Source organism: Ovis canadensis, chromosome 5 (assembly GCF_042477335.2).
Source record: "Ovis canadensis isolate MfBH-ARS-UI-01 breed Bighorn chromosome 5, ARS-UI_OviCan_v2, whole genome shotgun sequence".
Taxonomy (NCBI): domain Eukaryota; kingdom Metazoa; phylum Chordata; class Mammalia; order Artiodactyla; family Bovidae; genus Ovis; species Ovis canadensis.
The window spans coordinates 55543230-55569496 of NC_091249.1; the positions used below are offsets into that span (position 1 = coordinate 55543230).

The window sequence follows — 26267 nt, forward strand, 5'->3', positions numbered from 1 at the left end:
CCTGTATATAAGCAGCTGTGATTTAGAGCTCGGGGCCCTCATCAAGATTCCACTGTGCTGGATGAGACTTGGGCCCTAACTCGAGCTAGCAATAAACCCCTTTATGCTTTTGCATTGCTGCGGACGTCTTATTCTCTCAGTTTTGGGGACTCGGACACTTGGCATAACATTTGGGGGCTCATCCGGGATTCCTTTTAACTGAGGGGAATAACACCCTCCCGGCAGAAGGGGTTCCTTAACCTGAAAGAGGTCAACCTAGCTGGCATAAGGCTGAGGCCCAGCATTGTGCTGGGAAGGCGGCTAGCTCTGTGGACACCTTGTTAGTAAGATAACCTCAAGGGAAAGGAAGTTTCGGGGGGGCCCAGGAAGACCTAGTACTGTGTTCTCGGCCAATGTGTATTTGTTATCTGTTTGTCGTGTCTGTGTGAGTGCCGGCATTGTCTCTGCTCTTTGTGTGTTCATTTTGTCTCCTGTGTTCTTCTGTGTAATCATGGGGCAAGCAACTTCTACTCCTTTGTCCCTTATGACTGACCACTTTTCTGATTTTTAAGTCTAGAGCACAAAATATATCGGTGTTGGTGAAAAAAAAAAAAAAACTAATGATTTTTTGTTCCGCCGAGTGGCCTGCCTTTGATGTCGGCTGGCCGCGAGAAGGAACCTTCAGCCTGCCAATTATTCAAGCAATTAGAGAGAAAGTGCTCACTCCTGGCCCATCTGGACACCCAGACCAAACTCCCTATATTTTGGTCTGACAAGATTTGGTAAAAAATCCACCGGCCTGGCTGAGACCTTTTATTCCCCAGCCCTTTACTTCCCCTTCCCCCACTTCGTCTATCCCACAGATACTTGTTATGAAAACATCCAAAGGAAAAGAAATACAAAGATAGCAAAGGCCAGGTAAAGCCGATATTCCAGGAATCCTCACTGTATCCTAACCTAATTGACCTAGAAACCGATCTCTCCCCACCCCGCTATGTGCATCTGCCTTTGCCCCCTCAGGTACCTCAGATCTCGTCCGGAAGAACACGAAGGGATACCAAACCCTCGGCCCCAACCCAGGAGGGGGGCCCCGCCCAGGGAACTCGAGGAAGAACTAGGGGAGCCCTCAATGTGGCGGACAAGGACAGCCCGGAAGCCCCCACCTCCACGGTCCAGGCACTTCCTGTTTGGGCGGGGCCAGCCCGCCTGGATGGGGAACAAATGTACCAATACTGGCCCTTTTCCACTATGATTGTCAGCAGCTATTACAAGTGCTTTTCACCACAGAGGAACGCCAACGAATATTGTCGGAAGCACAGAAAACTATTCCAGGGGTAGATGGGAGACCTACAACGCAACCTAATCTGATTGATGAGAGATTCCCGCTGACGTGGCCCCCATGGGACTTCGAGCACGCTAAAGGTAGGGAGCGTCTCCGAGTGTACCGCCAGACTCTAAAAGCCAGGAAACCAACAAATTTGGCTAAGGTAAATCTGGTTAGACAGGAGCCAGAAGAGAGCTCGGCAGTCTTCCTTGAGAGATTAATGGAAACTTTTAGGCAGTACACCCCCATGACCCACAGGCCAATGAGTCACGCGCGGCAATTATGCTAGCATTTGTAAATCAGGCAGCCCCAGATATCAAGAGGAAACTGCAGAAAATAGAGAGGTTAGGGGAACAATCCATACAAGACCTGGTGAGGGCAGCAGAGAGGGTTTTTAACCATAGGGAAACTCCAGAAGAAAGAAAAGAAAGTGTTAGAGGGAAAGAGAGAGAGTTCAGGGCCGAGGAAAACCGCAAGAATCAAAAAGATATTCTTTGCAGGGGTGAGACAAGGAGCTAATTCTCAGGGAACTAGTAAAGTCAGGCTGAGAGACAAAAGAAAAAGACTAAGAAAGGACCAATGTGCATATTGTCAAGAGCGAGGACACTGGAGAAGAGAGTGCCCTAAAAGAAAACTGGGGGAAAAGCCCACCAGGGAAGAAGCACCTTCCCTGGGGGCCCACGTCTTATATGCAGGAGATGATAACAATTAGGGGGGGTCAGGGCTCAGTCCCCCTCCCCGAGTCCTGGGTAACTATACATGTGGAGGAGAAACCGGTCAGCTTCATGGTGGACACTGGGGCCCAATACTCAGTCCTTACTCCTCGTCAAGTGAGAGAATTTCTTGGGACTGTTGGGTATTGCAGGCTATGGATCTTGGGGTTTGCTAAAAAGGCCCGGCCATTATATGAAGGGAGCAAAGAGAGTAAAAACTGGACTTGGACTGAGCCAATGAGACAGGCATTTCAAGAACCAGCAGGCTCTGCTGAAAGCCCCGGCCCTTGCTCTCCCTAACCCATCTAAGCCCTTCCAACTGTTTGTGGATAAAAAAAAACTGGGAGTAAGAAAGGGAGTCTTGATGCAGCAGTGGGAGCCTTGCAAGCGACCTGTAGCCTACCTCTCTAAAAGACTGGACCCAATAGCCGCGGGGTGGCCACCCTGCCTCCGAATCATCACAGCCACTGTTCTCCTGGTCCATGATGCCGACAAGTTAACATATGGACAACAGCTCCTGGTCTACACTCCCCATGCCATTGAAGGGATTCTCAAGCAGCCCTCAGAGACTGTAAAACCCCCATATTGACTGTGAGATTGCCACTCCCAGAAATGGGAACCCTGCCCCCAACCCCCAAGTATTCCTCTTTCGATCTAAGCTGGATTCAAGAAAATGCCAACTGTCCGGAGGGCAAAGACAGATGGTATTGAGACCAAAATGACAACTTGTTGCTTCCAGCTAACTTGGGTCGACACCTTTGCACGCACCTACATCAGACCACCCATCTGGGACAGAAAAAGACTCTAGCACTCTTACAGACAGTGCGTCTGCGGTTTCCCCGACAAAAGGCAACTATATAAGACATAGTCCGTGCCTGTAAGGCGTGCCAGATGATGAGACCAGGAAAAAGACAGCACACGGGTATAAGGTACCAGGGAGAAAGGCCAGGACAACACTGGGAGATAGATTTTACAGAGGTAAGGCCAGGCAAGTATGGGTACCGTTATCTGTTAGTTCTGGTCGATACTTTCTCTGGGTGGATGGAAACATATCCCACTAAGAGGGAAACAGCAACAATGGTAGCTGAAAAACTCCTAAAAGAGATAGTGCCTAGGTTTGGGCTGCTGGTAACCATTGGCTCTGATAATGGACCTGCTTTTGTGAGTCAAATTGTTCAGGGACTGGCCTTAGCTCTGGGGGCCAAATGGAAACTACATTGCGAATACAATCCCCAGAGCTCAGGACAAGTAGAAAGAATGAATCAGACTCTAAAAAAACTTTGGCAAAACTGGCAATAGAGACTGATGGGGACTGGGTGACTCTCCTTCCCTTCTTTCGCTTCCGAGCGCGTAATACCCCCTCAAACGGCAACAAATCAAGACATTAGAGCCTAGATGGAAGGGCCCTTATGTTGTTCTTACTACCCCTACTGCCCTGAAGGTCGACGGCATTGGACCTTGGGTGCACTGTAACCACGTGCGCTGTGCCACTCCAAAAGAACAGGAAAAGGCCCAGAGAGAATAGAAGGTGACACCACATCCTTCCAACCCTTTAAAGATGAAGCTCACCCATCGACAGGACTCAGACGAATCACCCTGGACCCTCAGATAGAGGAAGATTCCTCTATATGATCAAGAGACAGGGGGGAATGTTGAGACCTGACCTGAGCCATGACAGGCTCAACAGGCCACACTAGGCCTAGGCCTCAGGTTCTTGTAAGCAAGAGTTATAATTCTGGGAAGCCCCACCAAGGTCCCCAATGACGCCAAGGTCCCCCCCCACCATGACACCAAGGTTAAGTCAATCACCACGATGACCCAAGGTTGAGTCAATCACCACACGCCAACTACACTATTGCTGAGACAAAAGACCGCCTGTATATAAGCAGCTGTGATTTAGAGCTCGGGGCGCTTGTCAAGATTCCACTGTGCTGGATGAGACTTAGGCCCTAGCTCGAGCTAGCAATAAACCCCTTTTTGCTTTTGCATTGCTGTGGACGTCTTATTCTCTCAGTTTTGGGGACTCGGACACGGGGCATAACACTCCGTCCATGGGATTTTCCAGGCAAGCATACTGGAGTGGGTTGCCATTTCCTTCTCCAGAGGATCTTCCTGACCCAGGGATAGAACCCAGCTCTCCCACACTGTAGGCAGACACTTTACCATCTGAACCACCTTATTTTTGCTTCTGTTTCTTTTGCCTTGGGAGATTGACTTAAGAAATTATTGCTACAATTTGTTAGAGAATGTTTTGCCTGTGTTCTCTTCTAGGAGTTTTATGGTGGCACACCTTACTTTCAAGTCTTTACATCATTTTGAGTTTATTTTTGTGTATGGTGTGAAGGAACTTTCAAACTTTGTTGATTTACCTGTGCTGTCCAGCTTTCCCAACCCTCATTGCTTAATACACTGCCTTTTCTTCATTGTATACTCTTGCATCCTTGGTCAAAAAATGAATAACTGTAGGTGTGAGTGTTTGCTCCTGGGCCTCCTATTCTGTTCCACTAATCTATGTGTCTGTTTGGTCAATATCATGCTTTTTTGATTGCTATCTATTTGTAGTATTGTCTGAAGTGTGGAAAAGTTATGCCTCCAGCTTTATTCTTTTCCCTCAGAGTGGCTCTGACAGTTTTGGATCTTTTGTGGTTTTATATAAATTTTAGGATTATTTGCTCTAGTTCTGTGAAAATGTCATGGATAATTTGATAGTGCATTGCATGTGTGCTCAGTCATTCCGAATCTGGCTCTGTGGTCTCATAATTGTTGTCCACCAGGCTCCTCTATCCATGGAATGTTCCAGGCAAGTATACTGGATTGGGTTGCCATTTCCTACACTATGGGATCTTCCTGACACAGGGATCAAACCCATATCTCTTGCATCTTCTGCATTGGCTAGCAGATTCTTTATCACTGTGCCTTCTAGATCGCATTAAATTGTAGAATGCTTTGAGTATTATGGACATTTTAACAATATGAATTCTTTCAATCTGAAAGCATGGAATATTCCCTTAATCAGTGTTTAATAGTTCTCACATAGAGTATTTCACCTCCTTGGTCAGGTTTATTCCTAAGTATTTCATTTAATTTTTTGATGTGATTTTAAAAGTTGTTTTTCCTTTTTACTTTCTCTTTGTGATATTTCATTATGAGTGTGAAGATATGCAACGGAGTTCTGTATGTTAATCTTGTATCCTGCTACCTTGTTGAGTTTGCGTATCCTTTTTAATAGTGTTCATATGTAGTCTATAGGGTATTCTATATGGAGTGTCTTGTAATCTGCATATAATGACAATTCTGCCTCTTTTCTTCCAATATGGATATATTTTATTTTATTTTCTTGTGTGATTGCTATCACTAGGACTTCCAACACTATGTTGAATTGAAGTGGTGAGAGTGAGCATCTTGTCTTATTGCAAATTTTAGCAGGAATGGTTTCAGCTTTTCATTGATGAGTATTATGCTGGCTGTGAGTTTGTCATGTAGAGATTTTTACTGTGCTATGTTCCCTCTATTCCCACTTTGGTGAGATTTTTTTTATCATGAATAGATGTTGAATTTTATCTAACGATCTTTCTGCATCTATTTAGATGACCGTGTGGCTTCTGTGGTGTATCGTGTGTTTCATGCGATCATGTGTTTCTGTGGTGTTTCGTGTGGCATATCACACTGATTGATTTGCATGTGCTGAATCATCCTTGTGACCCTGGGATGAATCCAACTTGATCATGGTGTATGGTTCTTTTTATGTGCTGTTGGACTCAGTTTGCTAATGTTTTGTTCAGAATCCTTGCATCTATATTAATGAAAGATATTGGCCTATGTATATATTTTTTGGGAGTATGTTTGTCTGGTTTGAAATCATAGTGATTGTGGTCTCTCAGAATGACTTTGGGAATTTTCCTTTTCATTCAATATTTTGGAAGAGTTTGAAAAATATTGGTATAAGTTTTTCTTTGTATGTTTGATAGAGTTCCCCAGTGAAGCCATTCAGTCCTGGACTTCTGTCTGCAGGGAGTTGGTTTTTTTTTTTTTTTTAACTGCAAATTTTATTGTATGTCTAGTGATGGATTTGTTCCAATTATCTAGTTTTTTCTTGATTCAGTTTTGGTCAGCTGTATATGTCTAGAAACTTTCTAGAAACATGTCCATTTGTTCTAGGTTGTGCAATTTGTTGGCAAATGTTCATAGCATTCTCTTATAGATTTCTTTTTTGTATTTTGGGAGATATTGGTTATTATTTTTTCTCTTTCATTATGTTTTGTTAATTTGAGATCTCCACCTTTTCTTTCTTTCTTCTTATATATATGTATACATGTACATATATATATCCAGTTCCAGTTCAGTTGCTCAGTCATGTCCAACTCTTTGCAACCCCATGAACTGTAGCACGCCAGACCTCCCTGTCCATCACCAACTGCCAGAGTCTACCCAAACCCATGTCCCTTGAGTCAGTGAGGCCATCCAATGATCTCATCCTCTGTCATCCCCTTCTCCTGCTGCCCTCAATCTTTCCCAGCATCAGGGTCTTTTCAAATGAGTCAGATCTTTAAATCAGGTGGCCAAAGTATTGGAGTTTCAGCTTCAGCATCAGTCCTTCCAATGAACACCAGGGACTGATCTCCTTTAGGATGGACTGGTTGGATCTCCTTGCAGTCCAAGGGACTCTCAAGAGTCTTCTCCAACACCACAGTTCAAAAACATCAATTCTTCGGCACTCAGCTTTCTGTATAGTCCAAGTCTCACATCCATACATGACTACTGGAAAAACCATAGCCTTGACTAGATGGATCTTTGTTGACAAAGTAATTATATATATGTGTGTGTGTATATATATATATGTGTGTATATATATATATATATGTATATATATATATATGTGTGTGTGTGTGTGTGTGTATATATATACACACACAGATATCCCCTACTTCCACTCCTCCAATCTCACATTCTAGGTGATCACAGAATGCCAGACTGGGCTCCTGTGTTATACAGCAACTTCCTACTAGCTCTCTATTTCACACGTATTATATGTATTTTTTTAAGAACTAATTGAATCATCACCTTGAGGTCCTTTGCAGACACAGCTTCAACAGAAGCATTATGATTTCACATTTTGAAAAGTCATTATTTTCACTCAGTCTTATAAGGCCTCATGGAAAATAAAGAAATTCTTTTGAAGATGAATAGTAGGGGCCTTGATAATCTGAGTTAAGAAAAGCATTTTCATAATTGAATATGGTCTGTGTTCACCTTTTCCTTCTCATATATGGAATTTTCCCATTTGCCAATGAATCCTCCCAATTCAAGCATCTCTTAAGTCAGCTCAACTAGAACAGAATGACTGACCATAGCACCAGTATTTGGTGCTCCAGAATCTGAAAAATATGATTTTTGCCAGTTTCCCAGAAGTCACCCTAGTCTGTGTAAAGTTTAAACCTATTATTAAGAATCTGAAAAATACGATTTTTTGCAGTTTCCCAGAAGTCACCCTAGTCTGTGTAAAGTTTAAACCTGTGTAAAGTTGTCCATCAAACAACCTAGTACTAGTTGATGCTGCACAAGGAGAGACGCAAGGTCATGATGGGGGAGATTGTTAAGAAACAGCTTCCAAGAAGTGCTTTGTTTTAAATAGTGGAATAGCTTCCGTTTAGCAAACACTTGGTTAGATTTATAAACTCTATAAGCAGAAACAATATTGTGGAACAATTTAAAAATATAATCTCTAAAAGATCAGTACCAGGGTTTGAAGCACGTGCCAAATGACTGCATCTACCTAATATCCTTGGTCTAGAGGAATCGTCCTTTGATGTCTCTCTTCTTTCCTTTTTAAAACTGGACTAAAACATATCCACAACACAGGAATGATGTGCAGATTAAAAGAATTACTGAGTATATATTTTAGAAAATTGCACAGACAACAGTGTTAAATGCATATATTAGGCATAATTAGAAGTTTCCCTTGCACAAGAGACGGTATCACTGCCTTCAGATCCCTTGTAAATCACAGAGCTGTGGACATTCACATAGTCCATCAGAGTGATCTTGCTATATCTACTTCTGCTTCATTGACTATACTAAAGCCTTTGACTGCGTGGCTCACAACAAACAGTGGAAAATTCTACAGATGGGAATACCAGACCAACTTACCGGCCTCCTGAGAAATGTCTATGAAGGCCAATAAGCAACAGTTAGAATTGGACATGGAACAATGGGCTCATTCCAAATTGGGAAAGGAGTGTGTCAAGGCTGTATCATGTCACCTTGCCTATTTAACTTATTTTATTGTCCTCCATATGAATTCCCCTGAGGGCAGAAACAAACCTCTGGCCACCTGCTCTTCCCACCTCAGTGTGGTGAGCCTTACATGATACAGAGTACATCATGTGAAATCCTGGACTGGATGAAACACAAGCTGGAATCAAGACTGCAGGGAGAAATATCAACAACTTCATATATGCACATGACACCACCCTTATGGCAGAAAGCAAAGATGAACTGAAGAACCTCTTGATGAAAGTGAAAAAGGATAGTGAAAAAACTGGCTTAAAACTCAACATTGAAAAAACAAAGATCATGGCATCTGGTCCCATCACTTCATGGCAAATAGATGGGGAGACGATGGAAACCGTGACGGGCTTTATTTGGGGGGCTCCAAAATCACTGCAGATGGTGACTGCAGTGGTGAAATTAAAAGATTTTGCTCCTTGGAAGAAAGGCTATGAAAAACCTAGACAGCATATTAAAAAGCAGAGACATTACTGACAAAGGTCCACACAATCAAAGCTATGGTTTTCCCAGTAGTCATGTATGGATCTTAGAGTTGGACCATAAAGAAAGCTGAGTGCCCAAGAATTGATGTTTTTGAACTGTGGTGTTGGAGAAGACTCTCGAGAGTCTCTTGCACTGCAAAATCAAACCAGTCAATCTTAAATGAAATCAGTCCTGTGTATTCGTTGGAAGGACTGATGCTGAAGCTGAAGTTCCAGTACTTTGGTCACCTGATGTGAAGAGCTGACTTAGAAAAGACCCTGATTCTGTGAAAGATTGCAGGCAGGAGGAGAAGGGGATGACAGAGGATGAGATGGTTGGATGGCTTCACTGACTCGATGGACATGAGTTTGAGCAAGCTTCAAGAGTTGGTGATGGACAGGGAAGCCTGGCATGCTGCAGTCCATGGAGTCACAAAGAATTGGATATGACTGAGGGACTGAACTGAATGATAAAATTGAGAACTCATGAAATCATCTGAAAAGTGCAAACCTGAATATACCAATATGGTGCAAATTAGAGTGTATTGATGGTAAGTGTAGGACATGTGATTGAAAAGCTACTTTGTGCGTGCATGGTTAGTTTCTCAGTCATGTCTAACTTTTTGCAACCCCATGAACTGTAGCCTGCCAGGCTCCTCTGTCCATGGTGTTTTTCAAGCAAGGATACTTTGAGAGGGTAGTCATTGCTTTCTCCAGGGGATCTTCCCAACCCAGGGGTTAAACCTGAGTCTCCTGCATTGCAGACAGATTCTTTTCCATCTGAGCCACCAAAGCAGCTAGAAAAGGTACATTAGGACCATGTTATTTATCAGGTTATCTTGAATCTTGTAAAGCTTGTTGAATATATATGCCTACATCAGTTTCCTTATGAATTTGATTTGTGAGCTCTGGGAAAATTGGATATTTATGTTATGATCAGTCAAGTAGCGTAACATTGTTAAATAGGAATTCCCCTGTTGCCTTTGTAGTATGGTTCACATTACTTGAAATCTGAAAGAAAAAGTGTCATTTCTTTAATATTGTTGAAACTGAAATCCAAAGTTAAATTTTTCCTAATAGCACCAGCATTAAATGGGGAACAATAGAGAATATGAGTTCTTTTTTTTTTTTAAGTGGCATCATCTTTTCACTACAAACATCAGCTTTCTGCATAGAATGTTCCTCAGAGCCTCCAATACCTCTTTGTTCCTCAGGCTATAGATAAGGGGGTTGAGCATGGGGGTGATGATAACATCAAACACAAAGAGACACTGGTCCACATCTGCGGGGAGAGAGGAGCCTGGGGTCATGTAGATGACCATAGCTGGACCAAAGTAGAGGCTCACCACACTGAGGTGGGAAGAGCAGGTGGCCAGAGCTTTGTTTCTTCCCTCAGGGGCGTTCATATGGAGGACAGTGAGAAAGATGAGGATGTAGGAGGTCAAGATGAGTCCAAAAGGTATGAGGAGGAAAACAATGCCAGATGCCAACACCACCTTCTCATAGGTTGAGGTATCCTCACAAGAGAGCTTCAGAAGGGCCATAACCTCACAGAAGAAATGGTGAACCTCCCTGGAGTCACAAGTAGAGAAATTCATGGCATAAACTGTGTGCATAAGGGAAATAAGCATACCCCCAACCCATGAGCCAATGGCCATTTGCAAACAGACTCTGGGGGTCATGATGACTGGGTATCTGAGGGGGTAACAGATGGCCAGATAGCGGTCAAAGGCCATGAGTGTCAGGAGAACACACTCAGCCACTCCTAGCATCAAGTAAAGAAAGAGTTGGGCTCCACAGCCAATGTGAGAGATGAAACTCTGTCCAGAGAAGAAATCATTGACCATCTTCGGGACAGTGGTGGAGATTAGGGTGAGGTCCATGAGAGAGAGCTGGCTGAGTAGGAAATACATAGGAGTGTGAAGGTGGGCATCACCCCAGATCAGTAGGGCCAAGACTGAGTTTCCAGTGATGGCAACCCCAAGAATGAACAGAATTATGATGATGAGAAGGCCAGGATGCCTGGAGTCTGAGAAGAGGCCCAGGAGAATGAAATCAGTAATGGAGGATTCATTTCCTTGCTTCATGTCTTAGTTGACTGGTTTGATCTAGAGGATCGAGGGAGAAAAGCACAGAATGTAAGACTGCCCTTCCTTTGTAAATATACCACTGACTTTTCTCTTTTCCTGAAAATCAAATATTTATGAAGTGAATTCAAATATGTAGTAGTATATTTAAATGTGGGCAAGATTAATGATTTGGCATCCACTGATATTTAAAAACATTATTTAGCAATCCATCTGACAGGATAGTCAATGCAAATGAAGAAAATATATTTTGGTCATATTGTTTAGCATTGTTTAGCACATTGTGGCTATAATTTTGTTAAGGATTAGAAGTGTGATCTTCATTCAGTATGAAAATTCCATACATCTTGGTGGTGTGATATACGCCCAGACTTCCAAAGTGGATTTTAATGCGCAGCCACCACTGGGATCTGGAATGTCAGCATATTTATTGCTTATAGATTCTCCAACTAAGTCTAGATTTATCCTTAGGGAACTCAGAGATCACAAGCAGGTGGCCTGGTTATGGGTGAGAAATTTTACTGCCTAGTTCTATAGAAAGATGTCAAGAAGAGAAGGTGGGATAAGTAAGGATAAGGGAGAAATCTGGGAAGTGGAAAGACATGATGGCAACACAGAATAACAAGTAGCAACTGGTGATGGAAGAAGTATCCTTTTTCAGTCCATCTTCTCACGAACATTATTCGCACGCTATGTCTGCCTGATCATTCTACTGGAAGCGTATCACTGGCTTGCTTTATTCCTTAGCCCTTATTTTATATTCCTTTACCATCTGAAATCTTACTATTATTTGCATGTTTATTTATCTATTGTTTGTTCCCCCCGTGAAAATGAAGGTTCTCTGAGGGCAAAGAATTGACTAAGTATTGTTTCCTCAGTGCCAATATAGAACCTGGCAGGTACCAGGCACTCAATCAGAATTTATGGGACACAGAAAAGGATGAAAAGCTTCTATACATAGAGAGAGAGTTGAAAAAACAGGGATAAAGACCAGAATTCCTAGCAGAGTATCATTATATAAATGGCTTAATCACATGCTGACATTTCTGTTCTACTCCCAAGAAACTTTATCTGCTGGCATTTTCCATGATTTTCCAAATCCAAGTTGGCCTCATTCTTCAGCTCTTCCAGCTTCTATGCACAACTAAGGTCCTAGAGTTGCTCAGCAAGAAGTGGAGTGGAGCTGGACTTTCGACTAAGGGGAGGTGGCCTGTGCAAAATCAAAATGAACAACATGAATTTTCCAGCTCTGGATATGGCTATCTCACACATATCTCTGAGTTTAAAAAATTGAAAAAGTGATTTTCCAACATGATATCCTTGTGTTAAAGTAAGCAAATGAACTGGGTTCATCTCACAAACGAGTGACTAGGGAGAGGGTTCTATACAGCCCTGCCCTGGCCTTTATGACTGTATGTTGAATTTACAAATTCAAGCATGAATTTGGGCATACATTGGTGAATGTGTAAATCTGAAGCCAGTATTTTAAATATTTATGACTATGTTGAATAATATTCTTTTTTTGAAACTAGGTTTTGGTTAGAACTTCTTTCCAAAGTAGAAAACAACAAAGATGTTAAGATGTGTTTGCTTCTTTGGGACTCTGTGGATTGTAGCTCACCAGGCTCCTCTGTCCCTGGAATTTCCCAGGCAAGAATACTGGAGTGGGTTGCCATTTCCTTCTCTGGAGGATCTTTCTGACCCAGGGTTCAAATCCACAGCTCCTGAATCAGCAGGCGGATTCTTTACCACTGAGCCACCAAGGAAGCCTGAATAATAAGATGCTCTTTTTGAAATTTGACTTAGTTAGAACTTCTTTCCAAAGCCTAGAAAACAACAAAGATAACTTAAAAGAAAAACCTTTTATTTTATATTGGAATATAGACAATTAACAATGTTTATTTTCAGGTGGGCAAAAAAGAGACTCTAAACCACATTTCTGAGAACAAAGGATTGCACCAATGTTTATAACACAAAGAGTTTAACTATTTTTCTTAAACTCACCAGTTACTAACTAGTAGTTGATCAGTTTAATAGCATTATAAACTGTGTATATGTAAATACAGATGACCCATGAACTTATCACATATAATCTGCCTCTGCTGCTGCTGCTGCTGCTAAGTCACTTCAGTCGTGTCCGACTCTAGTGACCCCATAGAGGGCAGCCCACCAGGCTCCCCCCTCCCTGGGATTCTCCAGGCAAGAATACTGGAGTGGGTTGCCATTTCCTTCTCCAATACATGAAAGTGAAAAGTGAAAGAGAAGTCGCTCAGTTGTGTCCGACTTGTAGCTACCCCATGGACTGCAGCCTACCAGGCTCCTCCCTCCATGGGATTTTCCAGGCAAGAACACTGGAGTGGGTTGCCACTGCCTTCTCCAATAATCTGCCTCAGGGTCTGGCAATTCACTGAATTCTCATGCAGCTGCTCAACTCTCCAGGAGGGTTTTATCATACAGCTGAGAGTTTATTCTGAAGCACTTTGAAGATGTTAACCCACACAGAGGGTCACAAATTATTTCTAATTCTTGTGTCTCCCCACAAGAGCTTAAGACAATTACTTGTTTCTCCACTGTGGGCTACCTTGTTATCATACGTGTTGTCATCCTTGTCACCTCCTGGAGATTCTTAATTCTTCTATACCTTCCTTTGTATTGTGCAGCTCATCAAGTCAAACATTAGGCTCTTCATGAGTGGAATAAAGTCTTATAACTGATGAACTTGGTTAAGTTGGTACTGCAAGCTCATAGCTGATCCAGAATATCTCTGGTAGGCCATGAAGCAGAGATTAAATACAGCACTGTGGACAAGAGAGATACCGTGAACACTCTGGGGAATGTGTCAGCTCAGTCCAGCCCTGGTAGGTAATTAGCTCAGCTATCAGGGGGCAAAGCCAAATTCATTCAGGGAAAAAAGTCACTCTCAGCCATCTGCTCAGCAGGATGATGGTTAAAAAGCAAAATGAGATTTAAACTCTGATTCACCACTTTTTAATACCTGCATGAGCTGGGAAATTTCCACTGACTTCCTCACTTCTGTTTCCTCATCTACAAATTGGTGATAACAATAGACTTTCTCATCGAATTGCCCTCATGGCTAAATGTAATAATGAGTGTGAACAGTATATCCTAATTGGTCATAATAGCCTTAAGATGAATTTTTCAGAGTCAATCACATTACAAAATATCTAATATTGATTTAACCTGGATTCAGAAAATTAAGATTATGTCATCCAGTCCCATCACTTCATGGCAAATAGATGGGGAAACAGTGGAAACTGTGTCAGACTTTATTTTTGTGGGCTCCCAAATCGCTGCAGATGGTGACTGCAGCCATGAAACTAAAAGATGCTTACTCCTTGGAAGGAAAGTTTTGACCAGCCTAGACAGCATATTAAAAAATAGAGACATTACTTTGTCAACAAAGGTCCATCTAGTCAAGGCTATGGTTTTTCCAGTAGTCATGTATGGATGTGAGAGTTGGACTATACAGAAAGCTGAGCACTGAAGAATTGATACTTTTGAACTGTGGTGTTGAAGAAGACTCTTGAGAGTCCCTTGGACTGCAAGGAGATCCAACCAGTCCATCCTAAAGATCAGTCCTGGGTGTTCATTGGAAGGACTGATGTTGAAGCTGAAATTCCAGTACTTCGGCCACCTGGTGTGAAGAGATGACTCATTTGAATCCACAGAAGAGCTATACAAAGAAGATCTTCACAACCCAGATAATCACGATGGTATGATCACTCACCTAGAGCCAGACATCCTGGAATGCGAAGTCAAAGCAAAATGAGATTTAAACTCTGATTCACCACTTTTTAATACCTGCATGACCTGGGAAATTTCCACTGACTTAGAAGCATCACGATGAACAAAGCTAGTGGAGGTGATGGAATTTCAGCTGAGCTATTTCAAATCTTAAATGGTGATGCTGTGAAAGTGCTGCACTCAGTATGCCAGTAAGTTTGGCAAACTCAGCAGTGGCCATAGGACTGGAAGAGTCCATTTTCAATCCAATCCCAAAGAAAGGCAATGCCAAAGAATGCTCAAACTACCACACAATTGCACTCATCTCACATGCTAGTATAGTAATACTCAAAATTCTTCAAGCCAGGCTTCAGCAGTACATGAACTGTGAAATTCCAATATTCAAGCTGGATTTAGAAAAGGCAAAGGAACCAGAGATCACATTGCCAACATCTGTTGGATGACTGAAAAAGCAAGAGAGTTCCATAAAAACATTTATTTCTGCTTTATTGACTATGCCAAAACCTTTGTGTGGATCACAGCAAACTGGAAAATTCTTAAAAAGATGGAATACCAGACCACCTGACCTGCCTCTTGAAAATCTGTATGCAGGCCAGGAAGCAACAGTTAGAACTGGACATGGAACAACAGACTGGTTCCAAATCAGGAATGGAGTATTTCAAGGCTGTATATTGTCACCCTGCTTATTTAGCTTATATGCAGAGTACATCATGAAAAATGCTGGGCTGGATAAAGCACAAGCTGGAATCAAGATTGCTGGGAGAAATATCAATAACCTCAGATATGCAGATGACACCACCCTTATGGCACAAAGTGAAGAAGAACTAAAGAACCTCTTGATGAATTTGAAAAAGGAAAGTGAAAAAGTTGGCTTAAAACTCAACATTCAGAAAACTAAGATCATGGCATCTGGTCCCATCACTTTTTGGCAAATAGATGGGGAAACAGTGGAAACAGTGACAGACTTTATTTTGGAGGGCTCCAAAAGCACCACGGATGGTGACTGCAACCATGCAATTAAAACATGCTTACTCCTTGGATGGAAAGTTATGACCAACCTAGATAGCATATTCAAAAGCACAGACATTACTTTGCCAAGAAAGGTCCATCTAGTCCAAGCTAAGGTTTTTCCAGTAGTCATGTATGGATGTGAGAGTTAGTCCATAAAGAAAGCTGAGCACCAAAGAATTGATGCTTTTGAACTGTGGAGTTGGAGAAGACTCTTGAGATCCCTGGGACTGCAAGGAGATCCAACCAGTCCATCCTAAAGGAGATCAGTCCTGAATATCCATTGAAAGGACTGATGTTGAAGCTGAAACTCCAATATTTTGGCCACCTGATTTGAAGAACTGACTCACTAGAAAAGACCTGGATGCTGGGAGATTGAAGGCAGGAGGAGAAGGGGACAACAGAGGATGAAATGGTTGGATGGCATCACCAACTCAATGGGCATGAGTTTGAGTAAACTTTGGGAGTTGGTGATGGACAGGGAGGCCTGGTATGCTGCAGTCCATGGGGTCGCAAAGAGTCAGACACGACTGAGCAACTGAACTGAACTGAGGGCTGAATTGTGTTGTTGTGCGGTAGAAACCAACCCAACATGGCAAAACAATTTTCCTCCAGTCATCAAATAAGTTTTAAAAAATGAACGAAAGAAGAGGGACCTATCACTCCAGCAACACAAATGAAGCAAGCTGAGGGGATTAGGAGAAAGGCTATTTTTACACAGAGAACGGGTTGTTATTCAGGCCTCGTATATATTTACTTTGAAGTGATGTATTTTTGTGCTCCTCTGCTCTCAGAGAACTCATTGATTTAGTTACTTAAAACTGACTTTATCAGGAGAGAGGGTATAAAGTCTACATTTGTAGAGAGAAAATGAAGACAGGGAGAGTTTCATTGGGTTTTATCAGATCCTACTGCCTCCAGGGAGATCTTAACTCTGAACTGTCTACTCAATGGGACATAGGAGCCTGCTTTGAAATAGGTTACATCCTGAGCATCTTCCTTATTGAGCCCACAACTTCCCTGTTCCTTAGGCTATAGATGAGGGGGTTCAGCATGGGGGTGAGGATGGTGTCAAACAAAGAGAGCCTGGTTCAGAACAGAGGTGTGAGAAGATCCAGGCCTCGTGTATATTTGCATGGCTGGGGCATAATAAAATGTGAGCAGAGTAAGATGGGAGGAGTAGTAGCCAGGGCCTCGTTCCTGCCTTCGGGGGAGTTCATTTGCAGGACCTGGAGGAAGATGAGAGTATAGGAAGTCAGAATGAGGCTTGTGGGGAGAAGAACCCCAACAATGCTGGTCACTACTAGTCCTTTCTCATAGGCAGATATGTCCTCACAAGACAGCTTCATGAGGGCTTTGACTTCACAAAAAAAGTGGTAGAGCTCTCAGGAGCCACAGAGGGGAAAGTGCATGGCATAAGCCATGTGGACCAAGGATGCCAGAGCCCCTCCCACCCAGGACCCCACAGCCATCAGCTGGAAGACCCAGTGGCTGATAATGATTGAGTATTTGAGAGGATGACAGATAGTCACATAGCGGTCATAAGCAATGAGTGTCAGGAAGGGACAGTGCTATCCCAAGAGTCGAGGTAAAGAAGATCTGGGCCCCACAGCCAATCAGGGAAATGCTTCTCTTCCCTAAGAAAAAGTTGACCAACATTTTGGGGACTAGGCAAGAGATGAAAATCAGGTCGATGAGAGAGAATTGGCTAAGCAGAAAATACATGCAGGTATGAAAGTGGGGATCTGTCCAGATGAGAAGAATCAAGCTGATATTTCCTATGATAGCAACGATGTAGATGAGGAGGACAACAGAGACAAGGAGATCAGTATGTCTCATTCCTGGGAAAAGGCCCAAGAGAATGAAATCTGTGCTCAATGTCTTGTTTCCTGTCTCCGTGTTGTCTCCTTACCAGCTTCACCTAAAAGAAAATGGAGACTTTTAAACACATGTGTAAATGAGAAAGGAATTAAACCAGAAACATAAATTTAGTAAGTGATGGCATAACATAGAACATTTTGGAAGGATTGAAAACAGAATTTTATCTGCTTCATAAAGATGCTAAAACCATAGGAGAAAAATTAATAACTAGAGCATAAAAGTGACACTAGATTTTTTTTCCCCACCAGTGTCCTAACCCTTCCTGTAGGCAAGCGTTTTCACTTTTAATTATCTTCTTCTGATAATATGAACAATTCTAATATTTCTGCATCTTTTCATATTCCTAGTTTCAGTCAATGCAATCTTGGTATCACACAAGGATACCTTAATGAAATAAATCTATAATTTAGGTATAACATGAACTAAACACATCTCCTGAAGTTAACAATTGTATTTTGGGAAACTCTAATATCACATATTTGACTTGATGTTGAATTTCCTTCAGGATAGGGGCCAATGAATGCTGAAATATACTAGGTCTTCAGAAAAATTTGCCCTTAGTAGAATGGGTTTTCTAAGTCTTCCTGCACCAAATGTATTCAGAGATTAAACAAGCAGCAAAGATTAAATTTGATATCTCTCGGAAGGATAAGAAAGGACACAACTTTTAAAGTTGATGCCCATTCTTACTGTATTTTAGAGTCAACTTGGATGGAATGTTATTTCATTTATATAGAGAGAAACAAGGAAATTGCCTCAAGGGTTTACAGCTTCCCCCAGTTACCCTTTGCATTGATAGCCAACCTAATCCATCAGAAAAAGAAATACCCAAATATCTGAGTGAAATGCAGATAAAGTAGTTTATTGAATCTCTGTGAACACAATGGCCTCTGCCTTGAGTCCCTCAGCCAGAGGGAGGAGGTGCTGCCCTGTCTCTTTCTTTCTACTTGGTTTCTTGGACCACTTTGAGCTTTTACTTGTGGCTCTTAGACATCACTATGTACCAGGACCACATGGACTGCTTACTATTAATAAAATGTACTCCCAGAGAACTGGATGCTTAGGTCTAGGATGAGCTCCTGAAACCTTCATCTGTAAGTGGAGCCCATGTGATTCTGATGTTGGAAATATAGGCTGTGCTTGAGAAGCCTGGTCCTGGAGAAGGTCTGTGTATGCGTGTTAAGTCACTTCAGTCATGTCTGACTTCGTGACCTTATGGACTGTAGCTTTCCAGGCTCCTCTGTCTATGGGATTCTCCAGGCAAGAATACTGGAGTGGGTTGCCATGCCCTCCTCTAGGGCATCTTCCTGGCCTAGGGATTGAACCCAAGTCTCTTATATCTCCTACCTTGGCAGGCAGGTTCTTTACCATTAGTGCCACCTGGGAAGCCCCCTGGCTAAGCTATAGGGTCCATATTCAGTAGTGATATCTGTGCATTGTGTTACATTCTCCTCTTAACCCCAGAGACACATGCATAAATTGTATTTCATATTTTCTCTTAAACTACATAACTAACTAAATTGATTGGTACCTTTAGATTGCTGCAGAGCTTTGATCCTGTAACCACAGGCAGTAGTGGAATAATTACTATAGTTCTGTGTCACATAATCTGATAAAATGCTGTTATACACCTTGATGTCCATACAGTTCATGGATGCCCATTAAAATAGTCTGCATTCTCTCTTTCAAATGAAGAATTATTACTCTCAATGGAGTTTGCCTCTCAGAGTCACCAAAGTGAACTGATACCAGCTTGATGCCTTTGTATGAATGATCAATGCCAAAATAATTTATTGCTTCAGTGTGTTACCTTAACAAACTATGGAGAGCACAGTCATATTGGTGACTTGATATAAGTTGTTGTTTCAAATTTTCCAATAAGTAGTTTCAAAAGCCCACAGTATGAATTTTACCACTTCTATAAATCTTCCTAAACCAACCACACTTTGTGTGTATGTATTCAAGATTATGGAAGTAGCCAAAGATGTACTGAGGTGACAGAGGGTTAGCTCTTTTCCCCATGACCCCACTAAAACTGGGGGAAAATAAATAAGAAAGCAACTTCGCAAGTTTCAGACTAAATTCTGCCAAACCTACAGATATTTATTGACCAAACATGTATAAGAAACAGGCTCACAAGAAACTTTATGGAACCTATTCTGTGAGTTCAAGGAAGCCTAGTCTTCCTAGATGTTCTCAACATCTTCTGTATGAACGATTCATTTCATTCATTCAACAATGAAAGGTAGGTTTCTAGCATCCAGAAAGCCAGCGTTGTGCAAACAGAATCCAAAGTTTAAGGCTTGATATGGCCTGGCTGGTGAGTTTAGCCTAGATCCCTCATAATTAAAAGAAAGGATACACATAACCAAGCTTTACTCATGAGTAGAGAATGTATCTAAGACAACTTTTAATAGTTAATCCATATATTAGGGTTACATTTAATCTTACTTGTAGCAACCCATTTCTACTATTCACCATGTTAAATAGCAAGACACTATTTCCACCAATACAATTCTATCTTGTCAATCTTTAATTATTGATTATCTATTTCTTCTTAAGTAAAACATTTAAGAGCCTCTGGTCTAGAACCTAAGAGCTCATCTAGTTCAGTATTCTTTGATTCTAAGACAATTGAGCACCAAACCTAACTGATACTGTGAAATACTTTCACACTGAAACTGGTAACCTTTTTGAGTTTTCTCTTCCTTCTACTTTTACCAATATTTTTATATTCTGAGGGCACATATCAGTGTTTTGTTCTTTTAAAAAAACTGTCATATGAGTTGACTGATAGTATAAATGAAGTCTAACATATCTTAATTCTGGTCCCTGGAGCACAGACTCTACAGGAGAATTTATCTCTTTCTCTATCTCTATCTCTATCTCTCTCTTTTTTAAAAAGATTCTTTTTTGGGGGGTGGGGGGGTAGCCTGATCATAATATTTATGTACATGAAATATCTTGAGAAAGCACACAAAAAGATTAGCTTATTTGTTCATTTCTTCAGTGTCCATTCTAATCTAGATTGAATGGCTCAATGAAGGAAAAAAGTTCCAGCGTTATTTCTCATGATCCACATGTAGAAGGCATGAATATCCCTGGAATCCTGGCTGTCTAGAGCAGATACAACACCTCCAGGAACCAGCAAAACCATTTTGCGTGGTGGCTCTTCCCCAGAAGGCAGTAAAGAAGTGGGAATTCAGATATGCCAAGCTAAAGTTTTTTGTTTTTAATTTACTTCATTGGCCCAATACAGTATGGTCCAGCTCATTCACTGGATGACAGTATTTTCACTCGCTTTAGCTGTACAGTGAGGTTGGTGTGTCCAGAAGGAGATGCTTTAGCTCAAGGAACAATTGATACAGAACTACTTAGGAGAAATAAGCACTTGACAAGTTCATCACTGAACCGCTTTCTTCTGTACAGAATCTGGTTGTTTACAAATATTATCTGGTTGGATGAGCCACAAAAACCACTGGGATAGAGACAGCAGGTGTTTTCCCCCTCTATACCATAAACTAAGAAATTTATACTCCAAGAAGTTAAGTGAGCTGTTGGTCAGAAAAAAGATACTTGAACCTATGGAATCTTGTGCTCAAGTGTATCTTCCTCTCAAAATGCACTCTCCTGTGCAAGTAAGATGATAGTAATACAGTGATTTTCATTCCCTATTTTAACAAAATGCTTTCTATAATTAACACCAAAAATACTCCAGCCATGGAGGGATATTAGAGTTTGGATTATTCAGGCAAGTGAGGAGGATATCAAGGGAAAATTAAGTGAGAATTTTTCTCTTGTCTGAAACTGAAAGTCTGAGGAGTAAGTCTTTATTTCTTATTCATTTCTGAACAAGTGGTGTGGCATTAAATAAATGTCTGTAGTAAGAGGCTGGTGAAAGCTAAGTGAAGTTCCAGGGTAGAAAACAGTTTTGGAAAGAGGTAAGGATGGCTATTCTCCCAAGGTATAATAGAAGAAGATGTCTTATGAGCAGTTAGTCAAATCTAGAAGATGAAAGGTACGTTAATTCTGCACCTTACAAGGAAAGTATTATATAGACCATATTCTTATTAAAAACAAAGTACATCACTCATTATTAGAGAAATGCAAATCAAAACCACAATGAGGTACCACTTCACACCAGTCAGAATGGCTGAGATCCAAAAATCTGCAAGCAATAAATGCTGGAGAGGGTGTGGAGAAAAGGGAACCCTCCTACACTGTTGGTGGGAATGCAAACTAGTACAGCCACTATGGAGAACAGTGTGGAGATTACTTAAAAACTTGCAAATAGAACTACCTTATGACCCAGCAATCCCACTGCTGGGCATACACACTGAGGAAACCAGAATGGAAAGAGACACATGTACCCCAATGTTCATCGCAGCACTGTTTATAATAGCCAGGACATGGAAACAACCTAGATGTCCATCAGCAGATGAATGGATAAGAAAGCTGTGGTACATATACACAATGGAGTATTACTCAGCCATTAAAAAGAATTCATTTGAATCAGTTCTGATGAGATGGATGAAACTGGAGCTGATTATACAGAGTGAAGTAAGCCAGAAAGAAAAACACCAATACAGTATACTAACACATATATATGGAATTTAGAAAGATGGCAATGACGACCCTGTATGCAAGACAGGAAAAAAGACACAGCTGTGTATAACAGACTTTTGGACTCAGAGGGAGAGGGAGAGGGTGGGATGATTTGGGAGAATGGCATTCTAACATGTATACTATCAAGTAAAAATTGAATCACCAGTCTATGTCTGACACAGGATACAGCATGCTTGGGGCTGGTGCATGGGGATGACCCACAGAGATGTTATGGGGAGGGAAGTGGGAGGGGGGTTCATGTTTGGGAACGCATGTAAGAATTAAAGATTTTAAAATTAAAAAAATAGAAAACTTAAAAAAAATAAATAAAGTATTATCTGTAAAAAAAAAAAAAGAAAAAAGTATAAAAGGAATCTAAAAAACAAAAACTCTCAAATCAATGCCAATGTTAATTCAGGAAATGCGCAAGATAGATTCAAAAGAAATTGCTGAGAAGAGCAAAAAACCAGAACATGGACATGAGGAAACACAAACTAGAGGGGAATAGAATCAAACAATTGGAATCCACTTTGTGAGAATGATTGACGTGCAACGGATTAAACATGGAATATTTTGTTTAGGTAACAGAAAAGTATGTATAAATACATTTTGTAAGTCATTGTTTTTGTAATTAAATTATTTAAAATCTCATCTCTGGAGGTGTGTGTGTATTTTGTGTGTAAACATAGGTATGAATTTTTTTAGGTGATCCATTTACTTATGTATACCTTAGATGGCCTCTTAGTCTTATATTTCATTCAGTAGGTTATTTTCCTCCCACTCTCTAACAAACAGAGAACATCAAAATTCTTGCATACTTTGTTTAGGTGGAGAATATGGTTTTCACTTATCACTGTAAACCCAATTTTATAGCATTTTGTACATAGCTGCTAGATGTAGAATACTATCTGGGCAAGAAAATTTCATTGTCATTAGATATAGGATGTTCTGTCTCCTTTAATTTCAGGAGACACACTTTTGCTTTCTGTGGAAGAAGAATGAAATGTTCCGATTCTTTGAGAGGCAGATCAAAGGCTCAAATCTTATAAAGCCCGTTGCAAAATAGGATAGTAAAATTTAATTCTTTTGTGGACAATGCATACACGGAGAACATTTCTCTTCTACCTGGGTTTGTAGATATAATATCATATACTTCAGTTCAGCTTAGTTCAGTCGCTCAGTCATGTCTGACTCTCTGCAACCCCATGAACCGCAGCACACCAGGCCTCCCTGTCCATCACCAACTCCTGGAGTTCACCCAAACCCATGTCCATTGAGTTGTGAGGCCATCCAACCATCTCATCCTCTGTCATCCCCTTCTCCTCCTGCCCTCAATCTTTCCCAGCATCAGGGTCTTTTCAAATGAATCAGCTCTTTGCATCAGGTGGCCAAAGTATTGGAGTTTCAGCTTCAGCATCAGTCCTTCCAATGAATATTCAGGACTAATTTCCTTTAGGATGGACTGGTTGGATCTTCTTGCAGTCCAAGGGACTCTCAAGAGTCTTCTCCAATAGTGAAAGTGAAGTCGCTCAGTCGTGTCCTACTCTTTGCGAGCCCATGGACTGTAGCCTACCAGGCTCCTTCTCCATGGGATTTTCCAGGCAAGAGTGCTGGAGTGGATTGCCATTTCCTTTTCCAGGGGATCTTCCCAACCCAGGAATCAAACCCGAGTCTCCCGCATTGCAGGCAGATGCTTTACCATCTGAGCCACCAGGGAATACCACAGTTCAAAAGCATCAATTCTTCAGCTCAGCTTTCTTTATAGTCCAACTCTCACATCCACACATGACCACTGGAAAAACCATAGCCTTGACTAAACGGACCTTTGTTGACAAAGTAATGTCTCTGCTTTTTAATATGCTATATGCTGCTGCTAAGTCACTTCAGTCATGTCCGACTGACTCTGTGCGACCCCATAGACAGCCTCCTACCAGGTTCCTCTGTCCCTGGGATTCTCCAAGCAAGAACACTGGAGTGGGCTGACATTTCCTTTTCCAAATATGCTGTATAGGTTGGTCAGAACTTTCCTTCCAAGGAGTAAGCGTCTTTTAATTTCATGGCTGCAATCACCATCTGCAGTGATTTAGGAGCCCAGAAAAATAAAGTCAGCCACTCTTTCCGCTGTTCCCCCATCTATTTGCCATGAAGTGATGGGAACAGATGCCATGATCTTAGTTTTCTAAATGTTGAGCTTTAAGCCAACTTTTTCACTCTCCTCTTTCACTTTCATCAAGAGGCTCTTTAGTTCTTCCTCACTTTCTGCCATAAGGGTGGTGTTATCTGCATATCTGAAGTTATTGATATTTCTCCCAGCAATCTTGATTCCAGCTTGTGCTTCATCCAGCCCGGCATTTCACATAATGTACTGTATAAGTTAAATAAGCAGGATGATAATAGACAGCCTTGACGTACTCTTTTTCCTATTTGAAACCAGCCTGTGATTCCATGTCCAGTTCTAACTGTTGCTTCCGGACCTGCATATCATACTTAGTGAAGTCAAAATTGGAAAGCAGAAAGTTCCAATCTTAATGTGAATGTTTAGAAAGTATCCTTACTAGTATTGTCATTTTGTGCCTCATCTCACCTGAAATCCTCAAGGTCCCTTCGTGGTGTTGTTGCTCTGTTCAGTACAGGTCTAGACCTGGTGGCATCTGGATGACTAACTTGGTCTTCATCAAGATTATTCTTTTCACTTCTCCTTGAGCCTCCTCACTGCACTGCAGTGGATCAAATAATAAGGTGCTCAACACAGGAAGATCTTGTGCAGCCAAATCTTCTCCAGAATTTGACAAATCTTCTCTATAACAGAACCAATCAGAGCCTTAATTACCCTAACTCACAACTGAGAGCCGGTGTACTGTCCCTCCCACTGCCGATATCACTAGGTAAAAATAGCCCAGGTTACTCCTGTAGTGTCTTTTCTATACCAGTGTCTCCCCAGCGTGTTCAGTTGTAGATATCACCTGAGGATTGAGGAAACACAGGAATTCTAATGTTCCTGAATCAAAATGTCAGGAATATGTGTATTTATCAAGGCCTCTTTGTCGTTACCACCAGACAAATGTGGCAAAAAACTGATTAATGGAAGATTTACTTGCTCGCCAAAAAGTGATAGTGGAGGACAGAGCTCCTGGTGGTAGATCTTAACGCTGGCTGCAGGTAGAAATTGTCTGCATCATTCAAGAACAGGGTGGTATATCCTTACCATTAGTAATTTAACCTTTCTCCCACCCTTGTTCTAATATGTAGGTAACATGAAGAAACACTGTTTCCTCTTTCCTCCCAATAGATGATTAAATCTGCTGCTCTTAGGAGACATGGAGGGTGAAAATGAAAGACCCTGAATGTGTTTGTCCTCCATGCTGGAGTATGTATGGATACAGGCAGAGACTTGATATAAAACCTTTACCCCCAAATGTGCTCAATAATAGTTGTTAACTTGGTATTACTGTTGGTTTAGGGTTTGCAGGAAAAGTGCCATTCAACCTGGTTATTGGGTAGTTCCAATCACCTTTGGGGATTAGAGCAGTAGGTTCCAAATCCCAGATCCCAGACAGAGATCCTAGTGGCATTGGCTCTGTTTTTTGAAGTTTTATTTTCCTGGATTTTCCGGCTTGTGTGTTAGACATTAGGCTGAGTGAGTTAATAGCATGATACCATCTGAAAACAGAGCCTTATTAGAGCTCTGTGTCCTCATTGATAAATTAAAATTTTACACTACATGGTTTCAAGTTAGAAATTTTACCAAAAAATGAATCATAACCATCCCTATCCTCAGTTACTTTCTTCATGCATTTGGGACAAATTAGTGTGGTGAGCATATTTTCAAGAAACTGTTGACCATTTAAATGTATTCTTTGGGAAAATGTCTATTCAGGTCCTTTGCCCCTTTAAAAAAATGGATTATTAGGGTTTTCACTACTGAGTTGTATGAGTTCTTCAATATATTTTGGAAGGCTTTATCAGATACGTGGTTTTTAAATTTTTTTTCTCACAATCTGTAAGTTTCCTATTTATTTTTATTGATTGTTTCAATTTCTGTGGAGAGATTTTTCATCTGATGTCCTACTTGTTGATTCTTGCTTTTGTTGCTTGTGCTTTTGGGGTCATATCCAAAAAAAATCACTGCCAAAATCAATGTCAGGAAGATTTTCTC

The 26267-nt window shown here is 41.3% G+C and overlaps 1 protein-coding gene and 1 pseudogene across 1 annotated transcript; both read right to left on the minus strand.

The window, feature by feature from the left end:
- Nucleotides 1-9904: 9904 nt before the first annotated feature.
- LOC138441814 (olfactory receptor 2T29-like) lies at nt 9905-10852 on the minus strand. Its single transcript, XM_069592874.1, has one exon. It carries the CDS (start codon nt 10850-10852, stop codon nt 9905-9907), a length of 948 nt encoding a protein of 315 aa, XP_069448975.1.
- A 5753-nt stretch (nt 10853-16605) lies between these two features.
- Nucleotides 16606-17350, minus strand: LOC138440600 (olfactory receptor 2AJ1-like; annotated as a pseudogene).
- Nucleotides 17351-26267: the final 8917 nt, after the last annotated feature.